The sequence below is a fragment of the Rutidosis leptorrhynchoides genome, chromosome 8 (assembly GCF_046630445.1).
Source record: "Rutidosis leptorrhynchoides isolate AG116_Rl617_1_P2 chromosome 8, CSIRO_AGI_Rlap_v1, whole genome shotgun sequence".
NCBI classification, from domain to species: domain Eukaryota; kingdom Viridiplantae; phylum Streptophyta; class Magnoliopsida; order Asterales; family Asteraceae; genus Rutidosis; species Rutidosis leptorrhynchoides.
The window spans coordinates 159,275,946-159,295,828 of record NC_092340.1 but is presented as its reverse complement, the minus strand read 5'-3'; the positions used below and the strand labels follow the sequence as shown (position 1 = coordinate 159,295,828).

Below are 19,883 nucleotides of genomic sequence, written 5' to 3'. Positions count from 1 at the left end.
AAGGTCGTTATATTCTATATGGTATTCTTGTTGCTAACGAAGCATTAAGTGACATGAAGATTAACATGAGAAAAGGATTCTTATTTAACGTGGATTCCGAGAAGGCGTTTGATTGTATCAATTGGAATTATCTTGTGGAAGTAATGCAATCTATGGGGCTTGGTCAGCGATGGATAAAATGGATTAAGGATGCGTGTCCTCAACGTTTGTTTTGATTCTCAACAATGGCTCCCCAACCGGAGAATTCACACTAGAACGGGGCGTCCGATAAGGAGATCCTCCCTCTCATTATCTATTCATACTAGCGGCCGAAGGATTAAATCATCTAACCAAAATTGCGGCTTCAAAAAATCGTTTTGCAGGTATACGTGTAGGAAAAGATAATCTTCAACTAACACACTTGCAGTATGCGGACGACACCATGTTTTTTAGGGAATGGAACAAAAGGAATGCAAAGAACCTAATGAAGATTTTGAAATTTTTTGAAAAAACGTATGGGCTAAAATTAAATTCCAGTAAGAGCAATGTATTCGAGGTCGGGGTCAATCATACTAAAACTGAGGCTATGGCGTCATGGCTTCGGTGGGCGGTAGGTTCCCTTCCAATAACTTCTCTCAGGTTACCTATTAGTGCAAGTATAAATAAACGCAAAGATTGGGATTCGATGTTCACAAAATTCGGTAAGAGACTCGCTGACTTGAAGGCTAAATCTATCTCATTCTGGGGCAGACTTACGCTTATAAATTCGGTACTAAATTCCTTACCCTTATATTATTTTTCTTTATTCATAGCTCCCTCAAGTGTTATAAATAACCTTGAGAGTTTACGTCGTCGATTTTTTGGGACGGTTCGGGTGACACCTCGAATATGTCATTGATAAAGTGGGATTTGGTGCTTTTTGTCTTATGAAAAGGGTGGGTTAAATATTGGGTCCCTTACTAATAAAAATCGGACACTAATTGGAAAATGGTGGTGGCGTAAGAGAACTGAACCAAACTCCCTTTGGGTTAAAATCATAAAAAGTATTTACGGCTCAAATGGTGGACTATGTCCGAGAACCGGGATTAACCCTAAATTGTCCTCATCTACGTGGTCAACTATTGTTAAAAATGGACATAATCTAGATACACTAAACATACAATTTTCCTCATCCTTTAAAAAGAACATCTCAGATGGTAAGCTAACTAACTTTTGGAACAAAATTTGGTTAGGAGACATCAAACTTAAAGATAAATATAATTGGGGTTTTCGACTTGACCTAAATCAAAATGCCACCATCTTCGACCGGGTGCGATGGGAAAATAATGGCTTTTCTACCCATTGGTGTTGGTCTCGAGAAATCTCCGGTAGACTTCAAGGGGACCTCACCAATATTACTAACGAACTTTCTAATTTTGTGCCATCAATTAAGATAGGGGAGGAGTGGGGTTGGAGCTTGGGTGATCAGTGCAGATTCTCGGTCCACAAATTAACTCATATCATTGATCAGACGGTCACGTTACCTACAAATGTGACTGCCGAAACTTTGATAAATAAATTGGGTCCGCTAAAATCATCATTTTCATTTAGAGGGCAAGACGAAATAGGATCCTGGTCCGTATCGAACTCGACAAAAGGGGTATCGACCTTGATTCCACTCGGTGTCCCATATGTGATGATAGTCTTGAACTCGTTGAACATGTACTACTCTCGTGTCATTTCTCAAAGCAAATATGGTGTCGCTTATTTAAATGGTGGAGGTACGATTTACCCTTTAACATCTCATTTGAGTCGCTTCTTTTGAGTGCTGGAATTTCCTTACCATCCTCAAATATGAAGCGTATTTGGAAAGCGGTTATTTGGATATCATGCTATCTCATTTGGCAAAACAGAAATGCATTGGTCTTCAACAACAACAAAAAACTGCTGCTGTTTTAGTCAATGACATTCAAAAAAAAAAATTATGATTGGATATCAAATAGACTGAAAAATATCCGTTTGGATTGGAATAGGTGGATCAACTCGTCACATGACTTTGTTGGCCCTTTGACTAACCGAAACGGTATCAGCTAGTCTCACTGTTGGCAACTCAATTGTACTCGTGACCTATGGATGTATCATGCCATGATTGGTCCCTGCGTGGACATGTTATGATTTTATACTTATCGTGTATACTCCGTAACATCCGAATTCTCGAAGCTACAATTCTAAATGGTGGGTTAAGGTCTACTTTGTTGCTGAATTGCTAGGCACTGTGAGTTCGTAGCCCCCAGCTTAATTTTCAAGTCAGAATTAAGCCTAGATTTATTTGGGTGGTTAGGGGATGTCCATATCTATTGTAACTCTCGTGTATTGTACAACAATTACATCAATAAAACTAACTTTTCTGCCTTAAAAAATAAAAATGTATGTTACTAGCAATTTAGCTAATAAAAAAAATAGTCGTCAGCGAGACCGAGTAATGTTGATGTTGAGGTGTAGTGTGAAACTGTGTAAAAGTAAATTGTCTTTTGTTTAGAATCATTATTTGGGCATCCTTCTATCTGTGGAGCTCCCATGGGAGAGATCTAGCTTCAAGGAAAAGTGAATGGTCTTATCAATACAAAAATGTATAACTCCTCGGGAATTTCAATTGCGCTAATATTCATCACCGTAGGAATTGGGTTCAAGCTTTCCCCAACCCAGTAGGCTATTCATGTAACTAGTTAAAGAAGAGAAGAGCAGGAGGTTACACAACGACTTCTTGATTGGGCTTAGTCAGCACCTAGCCCATTGTTAAAATACAAATTCGTGTATATGTTTATAAATAAGAATCCCCTCATTTTCAAAAGTGTTTAACAATATGACATTAAAAAAATCATAATTGCAAAAATGTCCACAGACCTCGCATTACGCACCATGCACCATGCTTGTAGCTTAATGCGTGATGCAAGATACCGAGATAATGACCGAGACAACCATTTATTCTCGCGAACACGTACCACATACCAAGCACCACGAAAAGTACACGAAAGTTAAATTCTAATTTGTGATCGATTATAACTTGCTATAGAACATTTTAATTTGTTATCTGTTAGATTTATCATTAATCTTGACTGCAAGTACACGAAACCCTTCAATCAATTTGAATAAACGCCACATTCGCAAATCGGGCATTTTCTAGGATAATTAAAGTAAAGTCGCAATATCATATCCAGTCGAATTTCAATCATTTTTTGTCACTTCAGAAGCGTACCAACGGATAGATCTCGAAAAATACGTGATTAAAAAAAACCTTGTCTAAATCGGAGTTATAAGCCAAAAGATACAGTCATTCAAATTTCTTGTCCAAGAAGCACCAAATATCACACACCAAGCACCAAGCATTGTGTGTGATGCTTGGTACGTGTTGCATGTTGGCGAGGAAAAATGATTGTCTTGGTAAAACGCATCACGCACCAAGTTATAAGCATGGTGCGTGGTGTGTGATTCAAGGTCATGAGATATTTTTGCAATTAAGATTTTTTTAGGGTGCATTTTTAAAAGTTTTGAATGAGGGTGACCAATTTTCCTTTATAAACTAGTTAAGCATTTTAAAATTTAGCACTTGTCCAACTATTAGCCAATAAGTTGATGGCAAATCGAACACTTTCAAACTAGTATCTTGAAAGGACAAACAAAACTTATTTTCTATTTTAAGAAATTTAAGTTGAATCATTGTTGAAAGTTAATAGATGAAAATGTGAATATCGCATGTTTATTTCAAGAAATTATGGTTGAAAGATCTATGAACATTTTAACAACATTTTACACGTCAACTTTCTCATGACAGAGGATACGGTTGCAATCCGACCAACACAACCATCAACGATGGAACAAACACCGGCCGAGTTTACAGGAAAAAGTGGGCCACCAATTCATGAATTCGTTGCATTGATATTGTGGCTTGGAATTCTTCCTATAGTAATTTCGCTCATCGTGGCTTCCTTCTTGTTGCTTCCTTTTCTCAAATTGTTAATGTAATTATTATATTTATATATTAATTAAGAAACTGTACGTCCATTTTTATTTTATCTTCTTGTCAAAAAAACCTTTTTTATTAAATTTTCATCTTCATTTTACATTTTACAATATCTTATTTAGGGTAATTGGAGTCCTTGTGTTTCTTATTATCATCCCAATCAATCAGAACAACAAATGGGGCTTAGCTTTAGCCAGGTTGTTTTGTTTTCATCAAGATTGTTTTAAACATTATTGAATAAAATGACACATATAAAAATAAATTATAAAAATTTATGTAAATGTAAATTCTATATGTTTCCCACTAATTTTTAGGTATGTATATAAGCATGCTGCTGGATATTTTCCTGCTACTGTATATGTTGAGGACATCAAAGCTTTCAAACCTGATCAGGCTTATGGTAATATTAATCTTGTTTTATGCTGCTTGATGATTAATAGTTTCTAAATACTTCTTTCCTTGCGTCTCAACACACTATTTTAGGTAAAGAACAAAAATTCTAGATTTAATTAGTCAAACGTCATTTTTACCCTTTACGTTATCCATAGACTTTTGTGGAAAAGCTTAAGGTAAAAAAGGTAGAGTTGATTATCTATGTTTGAAAGTGGATAATTATTTTGAGGAAAATTAAAATGGAGGTCTAGAAACTTATTTCGGGACAAACGGAGTAGTTTATAAGTATGGATATCTCTAACAATTTGAATACTTATAAAAAAGCAATGATTATATAACCTTTAGGATTTTGCTAACGGAGGGCTGTCGTTAAGACACTTCAGACGAATTACATTAATTTAGTCAATGTTTTTTCTGGTTTTACTGAAGGCAAAAAGAGCCTGAAATTGTCCGGCACCTTTGCGCGCATATGTACATTCCGTTGTTAAAATGCTACTGTTGTACATCTTAGTAACCGCCAATATAAAGTCAATGTTTAACTTCCCTGTACAATCATTTCTTGCACACTTCGTTAGCAAAATCCTAATCTTTATAATACAGAGTCCTTAATTACACTCCATTAGTTATTAATGTACGTGTTAAAGTTATTTCTGGGTTTGTTGATACAGTTTTTGGGTATGAGCCACATTCAGTTTGGCCACTTGGAGCCGGGATATTACTAGATCTTGCGCGTTACATTCCAATTACGAAAATCAAGATTCTTGCAAGTAGTGCTGTAAGATTTGTTACTCTTAATATATAGATTGTATTGCATTGAATATATGTTGAATATTGGTTTTGATCAGATGTTCTACACCCCAATTTTGAGGCATTTTTGGACATGGTTGGGTATTTCTTCGGTAAATAGGACAAACTTTAAGTCTCTTTTGAAATCTGGGTATAGCTGCATAGTGATACCAGGTGGAGTACAAGAAGTTTTTCTCATGAAACATGATTCTGAGGTTAATATTAAGTCCAATTAGTCTATTTGCATCATATTAAATTAAGTATGGATGGAAGTTATTTGTAAATTAACTGATTATTTAAAGACTAATTATTAGAGTTATTTTTTATAGATTGCCTTCGTAAAAGCGAGGACAGGATTCATACGCCTTGCAATGGAGACCGATTCACCTGTAGTTCCTGTTTTTGCCTTTGGCCAGGTATGTAGGTGGTCTCCGAATGTGCGTTATGAATGTTATTATGAGTTGAATAATTAGAATCAGATAATATGTTGATTGTTGATATAAAATGAAATTTAATGATGTAAATACGTCCTACGATTAAAATAGTCTAGTGTTGCAGTCGTACGTTTACAAATGGTGGAAGCCGCGAGGGAAGTTCTTCCTTAAACTCTCTCGAGTTATGAAATTTGCGCCTATTATTTACTGGGGTAACTTTTGGTATGCTAGATTCACATCATGATTCTTCATACGAAAATTCACCATTTTTATCGTTCGCTATACTAATTTATACTTGATTTTTGTAGGTCGTTTATACCCTTTCGAAGACCACTTCTTATGGTGGTTGGTAAACCCATACATTTCAAGAAAAATCCTACACCCTCAATAGAAGAGGTATTCAAGTAGTAACTCGCTTAGTACTAGTTTATGATAATTGTAGATCTTCTACTAATTTGCTTTCAACTTTTGTGAAGGTTTCAAAAGTACATAGCGAGTTTGTGGAAGCTCTTCAAAATCTATTCGATAAGCATAAAACACGAGCCGGTTATCCCGATTTAGAGCTACAAATTATGTGATCAATAACATCATCTAGATGTGCAATATAGGAATCTGTGTTTGTATATCATTATTTTCTAGATGATGAATGTAACATGTTATACTACGATAGCATAACCAACGAACGTTTGGTTCAATGGTATCAAGCCTCAGTGTGGAAGGGCCCGCGATTAGTTGCCAAGCAACCCGGGTTCAATTCCTGTGGGCGGAAGGTTTTCTCTCAAATTTCCGGCGATTAGTTGCCAAGCAACCCAGGTCGCGCAATTAGTTGCTAAGCAACCCGGGTAGGAGTTTCCTTCTAGCGTGTGTGGGTGCAAATGATGAGGGTCGTTGAAATAAATGATCCGTTGATACGAATTCGCCGTTAAAAAAAATACGATAGCATACGATGACGGGAAACAATAAGATTTTACTTGTTCAGAGTACGCGACCTAATTTGATTATCTTATAATTGTTTCGGACATATTTTCTGACCACTCAAAATGCACTCGATCTAATTGTTAGTGGGAGTTGAACAAAACATATTTATTTGAAATAGTGATATTCTACAAAATGGAGAGTGTGTGTGAGAGAGAAACTGCGAGGAGAGAGAAACTAAATTCTGTGAGGCCGGCACACGGGGTACATACGACTGAGCAGAGAGATCGTGGTGAGGGAAATCTTAGGGTTCCGACTACAAGGTTCTTCGGGCATCGTCTATCATCATTTACGTTCTTTAATTTTGGTGACCATTGGAGTATTTCTGATCTATGGCGGACATTCAAACAATTCGGGAATCTTAGGGACATTTACATGGAAGGCAAGAGACTTAGAAACGGTTACAAGTTCTCTTTCGCTAGATTTCATGGGGTTGGGGATGAGTTGCATCTCCTACGACGGCTGGAGTCAATTAAGTTTGATTCGAGACCAATTAGGGTTTTCAAAGCCGTTAACCGCTCAAGTAATCATATGGGTAATCGTGTTAATGCAGGTTTTGCTGCTCCGTATAATGGTAACAAGTCCTCCGGCACCGTTTGGGTTCCTAAAGGGTCAAAGAAGGTGGTGCCTAATCTGGGTGATGAATTTCCTACGTTATATGAGGTTTATGGTGACTCATATAACCCTAATTCAAAACCTGGTCACCATAATAACCAGTTCGGTGGAGGCTTTGCTAATGTTTCAATTTTTGAAAATTTAAGATCAAAGCTAACAAATAAGATACGGGTCTCTAAAATCACTGAATTCGAAAAGGTGCGAATGGTGGAGGTGGAGGATAAGTCACCGCTTGAAGAGATGAAGGATCGTATTCTCCTTGGGGAATTGAAAAACATTGGCACTCTCAAACTTCTTTCAACGATTGGGTTGGTAAACGGTTTTGAGGGATTACACATAAAGTATATTGGGGGGTTACACGTTTTATTGATTTGTGAACATTCTTCTCTTGCCAACAATATTGTGAAGGGTTACAATATTCATCTGAAGAATTGTTTCAAAGTGTTAAAGATGTGGGATGGGGGCCACTTCAATCCGGGCAGGTTAACTTGGATCGAGATAATTGGGGTGCCATTCAAATACTAGACTTGTAATACGTTCAACGCGATCGCTAATTGGTGGGGATCAGTTTTGGAGTTCAAAAACGGTAACATTCGTCATGGTAAACAAAATTTGGTTTCTGGAAAAGTTCTAATACATACTTCGGATGATGAACACATTAGGGGGATCGTTAAACTGGCAGCAGGGACTATGTGCAAATTTGTGAGTGTTATCGAAACTAATGATAATATTGAACTCGATATTGAAAATGTTACTGGCTATGATTGGGAATCGTCGGATCAAGATGGTGTCTCGAATTCTCTTTCTGGGGATGATGGGTCCGATGAGTTTGAAGAAGGAGAAATTTGATCGGTAAAAAGTCCGGCGGGTGGCTGTCACAGCAACACCAATTTTCCGGTGGAAGATGATGAGTCTTATTGCATGGGGACTAAACATCTTTTTGAAAAAATAATCAATGATAGTGCATCCTCGTCTGATGTGCATGAAACACCTAGAGCTTCCAATCTCTCTTTGTCTAAGGGTTCGGGTATCAAGGTAGTTAATGTTGTCATTAATGAGGATTTGAACGGTTCGTGTAAATCCAATTGTGTGGATGATAAATTGGACCCTCTGGTTGGGCCTATTGATGATCAACCTGTTAATATGGTGGTGATTGATTCAGTTGGGCCTGTCTAGGATGGTAGGCCTTTTGAAATAATTGGGCCTGCGTTATACGACAAGGAGGCCGACTTGGTGTGCAAGGTGCTTGGGCAAGACAATCGTGATATCCATCGTGGGCCTGCGGATCCTAGAGATAATGTGGTGGTGAAGGATTTGGGTCACACAGATTGCTCCTCTGATGACGATGAGTGCTGATGTTTCGCGAGGTGTATATAAAATAGCTTATATTTTACGCAGAAAATACTATTAAATACGATACAATTTTACACAAGATATTTATTTATTTATAGAATGGATATACTTAAACCTTGCTACAACACTTATAGGCAGTGTACCTAATCGTACAGTAGTGTAGTTTTTAGTAAGTCCGGTTCGTTCCACAGGGAGATCTTTAAGCAAAGCTCAACGCTATATTAGTTTACTTTTATTAAAATTACAAATATATATATAAGTAATATTATTATTATAAAGGGGGGGTTTTTACCGTTTAATGACCGGTTTGTCGATTTTAAAACTTTAGTCGCAGTTAAAACCTAATGTAAAATATAAAATAAATACAAGACTTTAAATTAAAGCGTAAAGTAAATAACGATAATGAAATTACGAATAATAAAAATGCGATAAAAATTAAATTGCGATAATTAAAAAGTACGATAATTAAAAGTGCGATAAAATGAAATAACAATAAATAAAAGTGCGATAATTAGAAGTGCAATTAAATATAAAATAAAGGAAATAAAATATGATATAAAAGAATTATGCTTATTTAAACTTCCGTAATCATGATGTTTGACGTGTTGATTTTAGTTTTATGCCCATGGGTTAATTGTCCTTTGTCCTGGATTATTCAATATGTCCGTCTGGTTTTTGTCCATAACAGTCCATCAGTCATAAATATAAATTGCAAGTGTCCTTGTCAAATTATTATTATACCCGAAGATAAATATTCCAACTAATTGGGGATTCGAATTGTAACAAGGTTTTAATACTTTGTTTAATGAATACACCAGGTTATCGACTGCGTGTAAACCAAGGTTTTACTACTTTGTTAACAATTACACCAATTACCCTTGAATGTAATTTCACCCCTGTTTCAATTATTCTAGTGGCTATTAATCCATTCCCGTGTCCGGTTAAATGAACGATTATTCGTACATATAAATACCCCGCCCATCGTGTCCGATCGAGTGTATATGGTAATTTATAGGGACGCCCAATTGTAAATCTTTATATTAACATTAACAAACTTTCATTTAGTTAAACAAATATAAAGCCCATTAATAGCCCATAGTCTAGTTTCCACAAGTGTCGTTCTTTTGTCCAAACCCCAATTATGGTACAAAGCCCAATTACCCAATTTTAGTAATTAGCTCAACATCATGATTACTTCGTTTTAAACAAGCATAATAATAACTTAGCTACGAGACATTAATATAAAAAGGTTGAACATAACTTACAATGATTAAAAATAGCGTAGCGTTACACGGACAGAAATTCGACTTACACCCTTACAACATTCGCTAACATACCTTTATTATTAGAATTATAATTAAAATATAAATTATAAATATAAATATATATTACTCGTATATATTGAGAGAGAGATGAAAAATATGATATGTTTTTGATCAGAATTCGGGTTGATTTATAGCCAGGAATGAAATTTGGGGCTCCGCGACTCGCGGCAAAAAGCCCTTCAAACTCCGCGAGTCGCGGAGAGGTATTTTCAATTTACTCCCTTGGAGTTTCTGGCTGCCGACGGTTTTAATAATATATATATATAATATATATATAATTAATATAATTAATTATATATTATATTATATTTATATACATAGTTAACTTGTAATTTTTAGTCCGTTGCGTCGAGCGTTAAGAGTTGACTCTGGTCCCGGTTCCGGATTTTCGAACGTCCTTGCGTACAATTTAATATCTTGTACTTTGCGTTTTGAATCTTGTACTCTTGTGTTTTTGAGACGTTTCTTATCAATAATTGGAACCTTTTTGATTGTCTTTTGTCCTTTTGAGCTTTCTGGTCGTTTGCGTCTTCAAATCGTCGAATCTGTCTTTTGTCTTCACCTTTTATTATTTAAACGAATATCACTTGTAAATAGAACAATTGCAACTAAAAGCTTGTCTTTCTTGAGGAATAATGCTATGAAATATATGTTTGTTTTTAGCATTATCAAATATTCCCACACTTGAGCGTTGCTTGTCCTCAAGCAATATCGTCTTGAAATACTAGAATCACTTCTTTATTCTTCACACTTTGTACATCAGTGATTTCTATACGGCGGTATAAACAATGGTAGTAACGATATGGTTTACAGTCCCACATGACTATAAAAATTTAGATCCATTAAGGAAATTGGATCTTTATGAAAACATTTGATCTTTTGAAAATTAAATCTAGTTTTTACCCTAGATAAGTTTTCCGGAATAACCCTTTACCGGTGTTTGCAAAATATTTGTGGGTTTGGTGGGTTTCAGATTTGAAAATTTTAGCTCAAAACTTGCGGTTTTGTGTCACCCACTTGCTAACCTTGTATTTGGAAAGCAACACGTCCAGTTTACTTGTTCCGTATATTACCTTTCGGCAAACTACCGTCCGGTTGTAAAGGAAAGCGTTGAACAAGCAACTGTTTAAGGCAATGTCCCGTGACATGCTTTTGATTATGGTCTATAACGTGTCGGACGCAATTACTATCCTTGGTAGGAGCAATAGTAAAGCTCACCCTTATAATTTGTCGGTCTGGCACAAGGTCCTGTCTTTGACCATGCTATGCAACCACCGTTCTTACGGTTGACACCCGATTTGGTTCAGGTGACCTAATGAATTCCAGGTGAATTCCTAGGATTTTACGTTCAATGGTAATGAACGCATTGAAAATAGGGTTTTCAGAAAACAAATCGGTTTGTATTTTTATCAAAATATTTTCTCGTTCAAGCTCGAGTTTAGATATCATTGAATTCCATGAGTTTGAATTCTCAATCTTTAAGGTCAATCTCAAGGATTGAGTAATATCAGGCTTAAAAGCTGATTTTTAATCTTTAAGGAGATTATCCTTTCTGGGGATCTGATTCATTAGTCTTATCCAGCTAATTTGCATAGTGCCCCCCCATTGTACGAGATAAATCCTTCTCATGGTTAGGATAAATCTGACCACTTGGCGACCCTGTTTAATGCTGAGGTCCGTGGATTTCCAGCTGATTTTAGTGATGACTTTTCTAGATTTTTCGTCAACCTACAGCTGGTCTGAACGACAACTTCATGACCTAAATCAAGAAGCGCGTGTCTTTTTCGGAAGACTTTACTTCCTTTTAATGATGGAATTGATTCATCGTGTAGATCCATCTCTTCTTTTCTTTCATCGGGTAAAACAGTTTAGTTTAGTTCAAAGCAAAAGTATTTTCAGTTATTTGTTACAGATATATGTGACATATGTTTAAAATAACTTGGTAAATTTTCCCACACTTGGCTTTTTATTTTTCTTTTTATCGTCCTCTATTCCATTTTAAATGAATTTTAACATTTTAGTTTGTTTCTCAATTTATGTCCTTTCCGAGGTAACAATAATTTCGGTGTTAAAACCTAGTTTTATCGTTCATAAATATGTATAAACATGATTTTAATTCATTTAATTGAAAATTTTACTAGAATTGGGTAGTCAGTATATAAGACTAGGGCTGTTCTTTTTTATCAGAGAGCACTAGATTCTAATACAACTACTGCTTTACTAGTATTTTTAATGGTAACCAAGTGTTTAATAAAAATTTTAAAATCCGAAAGAATTTAACCCCTTCCCACACTTAAGATCTTGCAATGCCCTCATTTGCAAGAAATCAGTAACAATTTAAATTATTGAGGGTGATTTGTGTGAAAATGATTAAATTTTTACCAAAGTTTCCAAATATATTGGCTTTTGTTTGCTGAATGATAAATGGTGCACATCATTTGTTCATTCCGTCTTGTTGTTATTTCACATATATTTTGCATCATTGTCGTCAAAATTACTTGCTTTTACTGAACTTAATGCCAGTCTTTGAAAATGCGTTGTTTTACCCTGTTTTGTACATAAGATAAACTGCAAACATATATACATATTTTTGAAGTTTGGTATATTACCCCACATTCAAAAATTATTAAAATCTAAGAATAAAAGTTAGATAAATATAAAAATGATTACAATATTAACAAAAAAAATATTAAACATATCAATAATTACAAATTACAAAATAAAAATAAAAATAAGTAAACTAAGGATGATATTGGTACCAATAGGGGTTCCACGCATAACCATAAGTGCTATAGAATGCTTCGGCAGGGTCATACGTAGGATATGGTGGCTGCATCTCTATCGACCAAGGAGGGAAGACGGGTTTCGGTGTAGGAATATAGTTTCTACCTATGTGTTGGCAATGCGCTATGATCTGGTTCTGATGAACTTGCCAATCTTCAAATGCTCTCTGTCTAGCATTTTCGTATTCCTGAGAAGCTATAAACCTTTGCATTTCTTGCATCTGGTTCCCCCCTCCTACATTACCTTGTTCTTGGTTTCTCTCTACCTGTGGATGTCTACCATTGTATCGTACTGCGGCGTTATTTCGCCGCTTCAACACTTTCGCACCATGGTATACATTTAAACCTATAGTGTCGCGGGGTTCCGGCTCTTCTACTAATAATCCCCCCCGACTTATATCCACACCGAGATATTCACCAATCAAAGTAATAAAAATACCACCTCCTATTATGCTATGTGGACGCATCCCTCGAACCATAGCTGATAAATAATAACCCACACAATATGGTATACTTACAGCGCTGTGTGGGTCTCGAATACACATATGGTAAAACAAATCTTGTTCATTTACCTTTTCTTTGTTTTTACCCCTTTGTGTAATCGAGTTAGCTAAAAACCTATGTATTACTCTTAATTCGGCTCTATCTATATCCAAATAAGAGTAGTTTCCCCCTTTAAAACGGTGATGGCTTGTCATTTGACTCCACACACCGTGTGTATCAAAATTTTCATCTATTTTCCTACCGTTTAGTATCAATCCTCTACAATCGGCAGACGCTAATTCCTCAGGCGTATATATACGTAAAGCCTGAGCCATGTCTAGTAATGACATGTGGCGCATCGATCCGCCTAACAAAAATCTAATAAAAGAACGATCGGTTAAACTAGCTACCCGATCATTCAACTCTATACTACATAACAACTCTTCACACCATACTTTATATACAGGTCTGCGTATGGTGAATAAACATATCCAGTCATTAAAAGAAGAATTACCATACCTCTGTACCAGTAATTCCCTAATTGGCCCGGCCAATTCTACAGCTTCCAAGGGTCCCCATTCTATGACCCTTGGTACCTCAACAACCTTAGAGTGAAGAGTATGCAAACCCCGTTGATATTTTGGATAATCTATCCAAAGTCTGTCAAATCGCAGGTTCGGGTGCAACTGTTCCAAGTGCATATCTGAAAAGGTCATGACTGGATGAGGTACATCCTGCTTGTAGTAGTTATCTACCTCCTGTTGTTCCAAGTTCTCAGCAGGAGCATGGCGGGCTTGGGATGAAGATTCACCCCTTTCAGTCTGCAAAACACATCAAACACAAATTTTGTGCATCCAAATATGCATTAGTGTCAGCAAAATCATCAATCAAAATAATTACAATGACATTATCAATTTATATCAAACTTAAGCTTATTTTCACATTTTTATCAAATCTACACTTTTTCAAATAAGCATATACGAAAATTTTCGCCAAGTTCATAAGCATTCAACTCAAATAACATGTCAAAATAATCATTACTAGCAAATAAACAAGTCTCAAATGGCATTATCTTTCAAAAATCAAGTTCATGAATTTTGGACTTGAAAAAGTCCACTTTAATTCTCAAAATCATGTTTAGGCTCAAAGTTTGGATCATTTAACTACCTAGACATGTTACACTACTCATTTTAGCAACAATTCATGACAAAAATCGGCCATAACCTGTTTATATCAAAAAGCCCCAAATTTGCTCAAGAACACAAACCCTAGATTCTAAAGATTTTGAAGTTTTTGGCTTCAAATCATGTTAACAAGCATCAATCTAGGTTATACATGCATAATATACTAACAATTTAACACTAATTACACTAAAAATTAACAAAATTCAAATTATTAAAATATGCTCAAGAACACACTAAAATTCGGATTTAAAGGTGATTTGGGGTGTAATTGTACCTGTTTTCTTGAGTAGTTCCTAGATATCATCCTTCTCAACATGATTGTAGTGAAAAATTTGAAGATTAACGGTGAAAAATTGAGTTTTTGGGATGATTTTTGTGGGTTTTTTTCGGGTTTTTTCGAAGTGCAGTATGTGTGTGTGGTGTTGGTGGGAGTGAACTGATCGTGTGCAGCTGTTTTATTTTTTTTCTGTAATTTGGTCCCTCCGCGAGTCGCGGAGGTTTTCACTTAAAACTCCGCGAGTCGCGGAGTTATTTTTTTTTTTTTTTTTTTTTTTTTTTTTTTTTTTTTTTTTTTTTTTTTTTATAATCTTTAACTTATAAAACAATTAAGAAATTAATTTTAAAATTTTGTTTCCCTTGTTATTTAGGACGAGGTCGTTTCGGATTGATGTCCTAGTCCGTCCCTCGACAAAATTTTAAAATTTGTCTTTTTGTAGCGATTGTTTTAAAAGTTAAGATTTTTGGGTTTTTTAATGTTTTTGGCATACTTTAAATCAATAAGATTAAAAATAATGATAATAAAAGTTCTCGTCCCTCCCTCGGGTAAAGCAATTTCGGTTCAAAGACCTAGTCTTCAACTTACGACGAATTTTAAAAATCATATTCTTAACTTAATGAGATAAAGTAAATTTTTGTTTTTAAATTCACACAACTTAAATATAAAATTCAAAATTAAAATTAAAAATTCACATCAAACTCAAAATTTAAAATGCATAAAATTAAAATTTCATATTTTTAAAAATTAAAAATTCACACCAAACTTAATTTAAAAATTCATAAATTCATACCAAACTTATATTAATTTTTCAAATATTTACAATTTTAAAAAATATTGTTTTTACAAAGTTTACAATATTAATTTAAGATTTAAATATTAATTTTAAAAACATGGTAAAAATAAAATTAAAAATCTTTTTGTCTTTTTATCCCACTTTAATCAATCAAATATTATCAAAAATATGCGCCCCTCTTTTCGGTAAAGTAATTTCGGTTCCAAGACCTAATTTAACTCATGACGAATTTTTGAAATATTTTGGGTTGATTGATTAAAGATATTTATACCTTAAGAATAAACGTTAAATTTCGCAGTGATGTAATAAATTTTTGAAGGATATCAATAATTTCGGTTGCCAAACCTAATTTTATTTAATACCAATTTAATACTTTTTAGCGAACAAATTAGCGTTTATTATCAAAAGGTTAAAAATAAAAAATCAAAATAAAAATTGTACAGACATACCTGTGAAATAGATTTCTTAGTTATATGATCTATTATATTCATAAGATAGTCGGTTTAATTGGTTTTCCATGGCTGCATAGGCGTAACCTCGAGCATTCATTGTCTTTTCTTCTAAACATATGAACGGTCCGTCTCTGCATAAAGTAACAAATTCGGTATTTGAATAGGTTTGATTATTTGAACATTTACCTCCATGTGACCATTTTCCGCATTTGTGACATTTTTCTAGGTGTCGTGCTCTTCTTTTCGCTGCGGATTTTGATTTTCCTTTACCAAATTGTAACTTATTATCTTCGCATCTGGATCCTTTTCTAACTCCGTCCATTCTTTCTCTGATTACTGATACTAATTCACTCGGTAGTATGTCATTATTACGTTTAGTGATCAAAGCGTGTAGCATTAGACCATGGTTTAGTTCACAGGCAGTCTTCATTTCGTAAAAACCTAAAAAAAATAAAAATTCAGAATGGGGGGAGAAGACTAGTTCTTTAGGGTCTGCTAGGGAAAGACCATACGTGTTCCATTTTCGAGAACTACACGAAAACAGACAATCTAACTCTAACAGAAATTCATATTATTCTTTAAAGACTTGATTCTCCCCACACTTAGTTAGCTGTGGTATCGAAATTGTGATTAACTTCGTTGTCGACTTCCATCGGACCATGTATGTAATGTTTAACTCTGTGACCATTAACTTTAAATTCAATCCCATTTGAATTTATTAATTCTATCGTTCCGTATGGGAAAACTCTTTTGACTATGAATGGTCCAGACCATCTTGATTTCAATTTTCCAGGAAATAGCTTGAATCGTGAATTGAAAAGAAGAACTCTGTCTCCTTCTTTGAATTCTTTTGATCTTCTGATTCTTTTATCATGCCATTTCTTCGTTCTTTCTTTATAGATTAACGAATTTTCGTATGCTTCATGTCTTAATTCTTCTAATTCGTTTAGTTGACTTAATCGTAGACGTCCGGCTTCATGTAAATCAAGATTACATGTCTTCAAAGCCCAAAATGCTTTGTGTTCAATTTCTACTGGAAGATGACACGCTTTTCCATAAACAAGTCTAAAAGGTGTGGTTCCAATTGGAGTTTTGTAGGCTGTTCTAAAAGCCCAGAGTGCATCCTCCAATTTAATGGACCATTCCTTTGGATTTGATCCTACGGTTTTCTCTAGAATACGTTTTAAAGCTCGGTTTGTATTTTCAACTTGTCCACTTGTTTGTGGATGATATGCGGTGGAGATTTTATGAGTTACTCCATATCTTTTAAGAACTTTTTCAAGTTGATTATTACAGAAATGAGTACCCCGATCACTTATTAAAGCTTTCGGTGTTCCAAACCTTGCAAAAAGACGTTTTAAAAAGTTGACTACAACTCGTGCATCGTTAGTTGGGAGAGCTTGTGCTTCCGCCCATTTAGATACATAATCAATGGCTACGAGTATATATAGATTATTATGAGATTTTGGAAATGGACCCATAAAGTCAATACCCCAAATGTCAAATACTTCACATACTTGGATGACATTTTGTGGCATTTCATCACGTTGACTTATTCTTCCGGCCCTTTGACATGCATCACAGGATTTGCAAAGAAGGTGTGCATCTTTGTAAATTGTAGGCCAATAGAATCCAGCTTCATAAACTTTTCTTGCTGTTAGTTGAGGCCCATAATGCCCTCCTGTTGGTCCTGTGTGACAATGGTTTAATATTTTACTAGCTTCATCTCCAAATACACATCGGCGTATTATTCCATCGGGACAACTTTTAAACAGATGTGGATCTTCCCAGAAATAGTGTTTTATATCACTGAAGAATTTCTTTCGTCTTTGGTACGATAATCCTTTTTCAAGGAATCCACAAACTAAGTAATTTGCATAGTCTGCAAACCATGGGATTTCTTTATAATCTATCTTCAATAGATATTCATCAGGAAAGTTGTCTTGTATGGCCGATTCATTCAGAACTTCTAATTCGGGATTTTCAAGACGAGAAAGATGATCAGCGGCGAGATTTTCTGCTCCTTTTTTATCTCGGATTTCAATATCAAACTCTTGTAAGAGTAAGATCCAACGGATTAATCTTGGTTTAGCATCTTGTTTTGAAAATAGGTATCTAAGAGCAGAATGGTCGGTATAGACCACCGTTTTTGCTAGAACTAGATATGATCGAAATTTGTCAAAAGCAAAGACAATAGCAAGGAGTTCTTTTTCAGTAGTTGTATAGTTCGTTTGTGCTCCTTGTAATGTCTTACTAGCATAATATATAGGTTGAAATCGTTTTTCAATCCTTTGTCCTAAAACGGCTCCCATTGCAAAATCACTTGCATCGCACATTAGTTCAAATGGTAGATTCCAATTTGGTGTTATCATGATCGGTGCATTAGTGAGTTTTTCTTTAAGAATATTAAAAGATTTGATACATTCATCTGAAAAGATGAATGGCGCATCTTTTTCTAGGAGTTTATTCATAGGAGTGGCAATTTTAGAAAAATCTTTTATAAAACGTCGGTAAAAACCGGCATGCCCTAGAAAACTCCTAACTCCTCTAACATTTGTGGGATGTGGAAGTTTAGCAATTACATCTACTTTAGCTCTATCCACTTCAATTCCTTCTTTTGAAATTTTATGTCCAAGAACGATGCCTTCTTTAACCATGAAATGGCATTTCTCCCAATTAAGTACTAGATTTGATTTTTCGCATCTAATTAGCATTCGTTCCAGATTAACTAGACATGATTTAAATGTATCACCGAAGACTGAAAAGTCATCCATGAATACTTCCATGCATTCTTCTATCATGTCGTGAAAAATCGCCATCATGCACCTTTGAAAGGTTGCAGGGGCGTTACAAAGTCCAAATGGCATGCGTTTGTAAGCAAAAGTACCATAAGGGCACGTGAATGTGGTTTTCTCTTGATCTTCGGGTGCTATTGGAATTTGAAAATATCCGGAAAATCCATCTAGAAAACAATAGTAACTATTTCCGGCTAATCTTTCCAACATTTGATCTATGAAAGGTAAGGGAAAGTGATCTTTTCTGGTGGCGTCATTTAATTTTCTATAATCAATACATACACGCCATCCTGTTACAGTCCTAGTAGGAATAAGCTCATTTTTCTCATTTGTAATGACAGTCATGCCACCCTTCTTAGGCACGCATTGAACTGGGCTTACCCATGGACTATCAGAGATTGGATATATCAAACCTGCATCTAGCAGTTTAATAATTTCCTTTTTAACTACATCTTGCATATTAGGATTTAGTCTTCGTTGGCGTTGCACATACGTTTTATGACCTTCTTCCATAAGGATTTTATGTGTGCAATACGAAGGACTTATTCCTTTAATATCATGAATCTTCCATGCAATGGCTGGTTTATGAGCTTTCAACACAGAAATGAGTTGTGATTTCTCATTTTCAGTAAGAGAAGACGATATTATTACAGGTAATTCAGATTCACCATGTAAATAAGCGTATTCCAAATGGTTTGGAAGTGGCTTTAACTCTAATTTCGGAGGTTCTTCTATCGATGATTTATATCGATATCTGTCTTCTTCTTTTAGCATTTGAATTTCTTCTGTTGTTGGTTCATATCCATTAGCTATAAGTGTAGCTAACATTTCAGCTTCATCAATTGGTTCATTTCCTTCTCCTAAAGAACATTCTCCTGTTCCTTGTAATTCTGGAAATTCTTCTAATAATTCTGCATGTGCATCTATAGTTTTAATATAATAACATGTATCATCTGCAGATTGTGGTTGTTGCATGGCTCTATCCACTGAAAAGGTAACACTCTCATCCTCTATACTTAGGGTCAGTTTCTTACCGAACACGTCTATCATTGCTTTAGCCGTGTTTAAGAATGGTCTTCCTAATATGAGAGGAACTTGAGAATCTTCTTCCATGTCCAAAACAACAAAATCTACTGGAAATACTAAAGTACCAACTTTAACTAGCATGTTCTCCATTATCCCTCTAGGATATTTTATTGATCTATCGGCTAGTTGTATGCTTATTCTGGTTGGTTTCAATTCTCCAAGGTCTAGTT

General features: G+C 35.1%; 1 protein-coding gene across 1 annotated transcript; it reads left to right on the top strand.

The window, feature by feature from the left end:
* The first annotated feature begins 3,783 nt into the window (after positions 1 to 3,783).
* On the top strand, positions 3,784 to 6,170 carry LOC139862760 (diacylglycerol O-acyltransferase 2-like). The gene is made up of 9 exons (XM_071851385.1): positions 3,784 to 3,977; positions 4,102 to 4,176; positions 4,294 to 4,379; positions 5,041 to 5,147; positions 5,218 to 5,373; positions 5,488 to 5,574; positions 5,717 to 5,814; positions 5,901 to 5,988; positions 6,069 to 6,170. The coding sequence occupies exons 1-9, from the start codon at positions 3,784 to 3,786 to the stop codon at positions 6,168 to 6,170; spliced, it is 993 nt and encodes a 330-aa protein (XP_071707486.1).
* Positions 6,171 to 19,883: the final 13,713 nt, after the last annotated feature.

What these genes read in the sequence shown, in the direction of transcription:
- LOC139862760 (XM_071851385.1), top strand. Translation starts at nt 3,784, where the DNA reads ATGACAGAGGATACGGTTGCAATCCGACCAACACAACCATCAACGATG. An exon ending in TGGGGCTTAGCTTTAGCCAG is followed by an intron (nt 4,177 to 4,293) that starts GTTGTTTTGTTT and finishes ACTAATTTTTAG; the next exon opens with GTATGTATATAAGCATGCTG. An exon ending in ATTTACTGGGGTAACTTTTG is followed by an intron (nt 5,815 to 5,900) that starts GTATGCTAGATT and finishes TGATTTTTGTAG; the next exon opens with GTCGTTTATACCCTTTCGAA.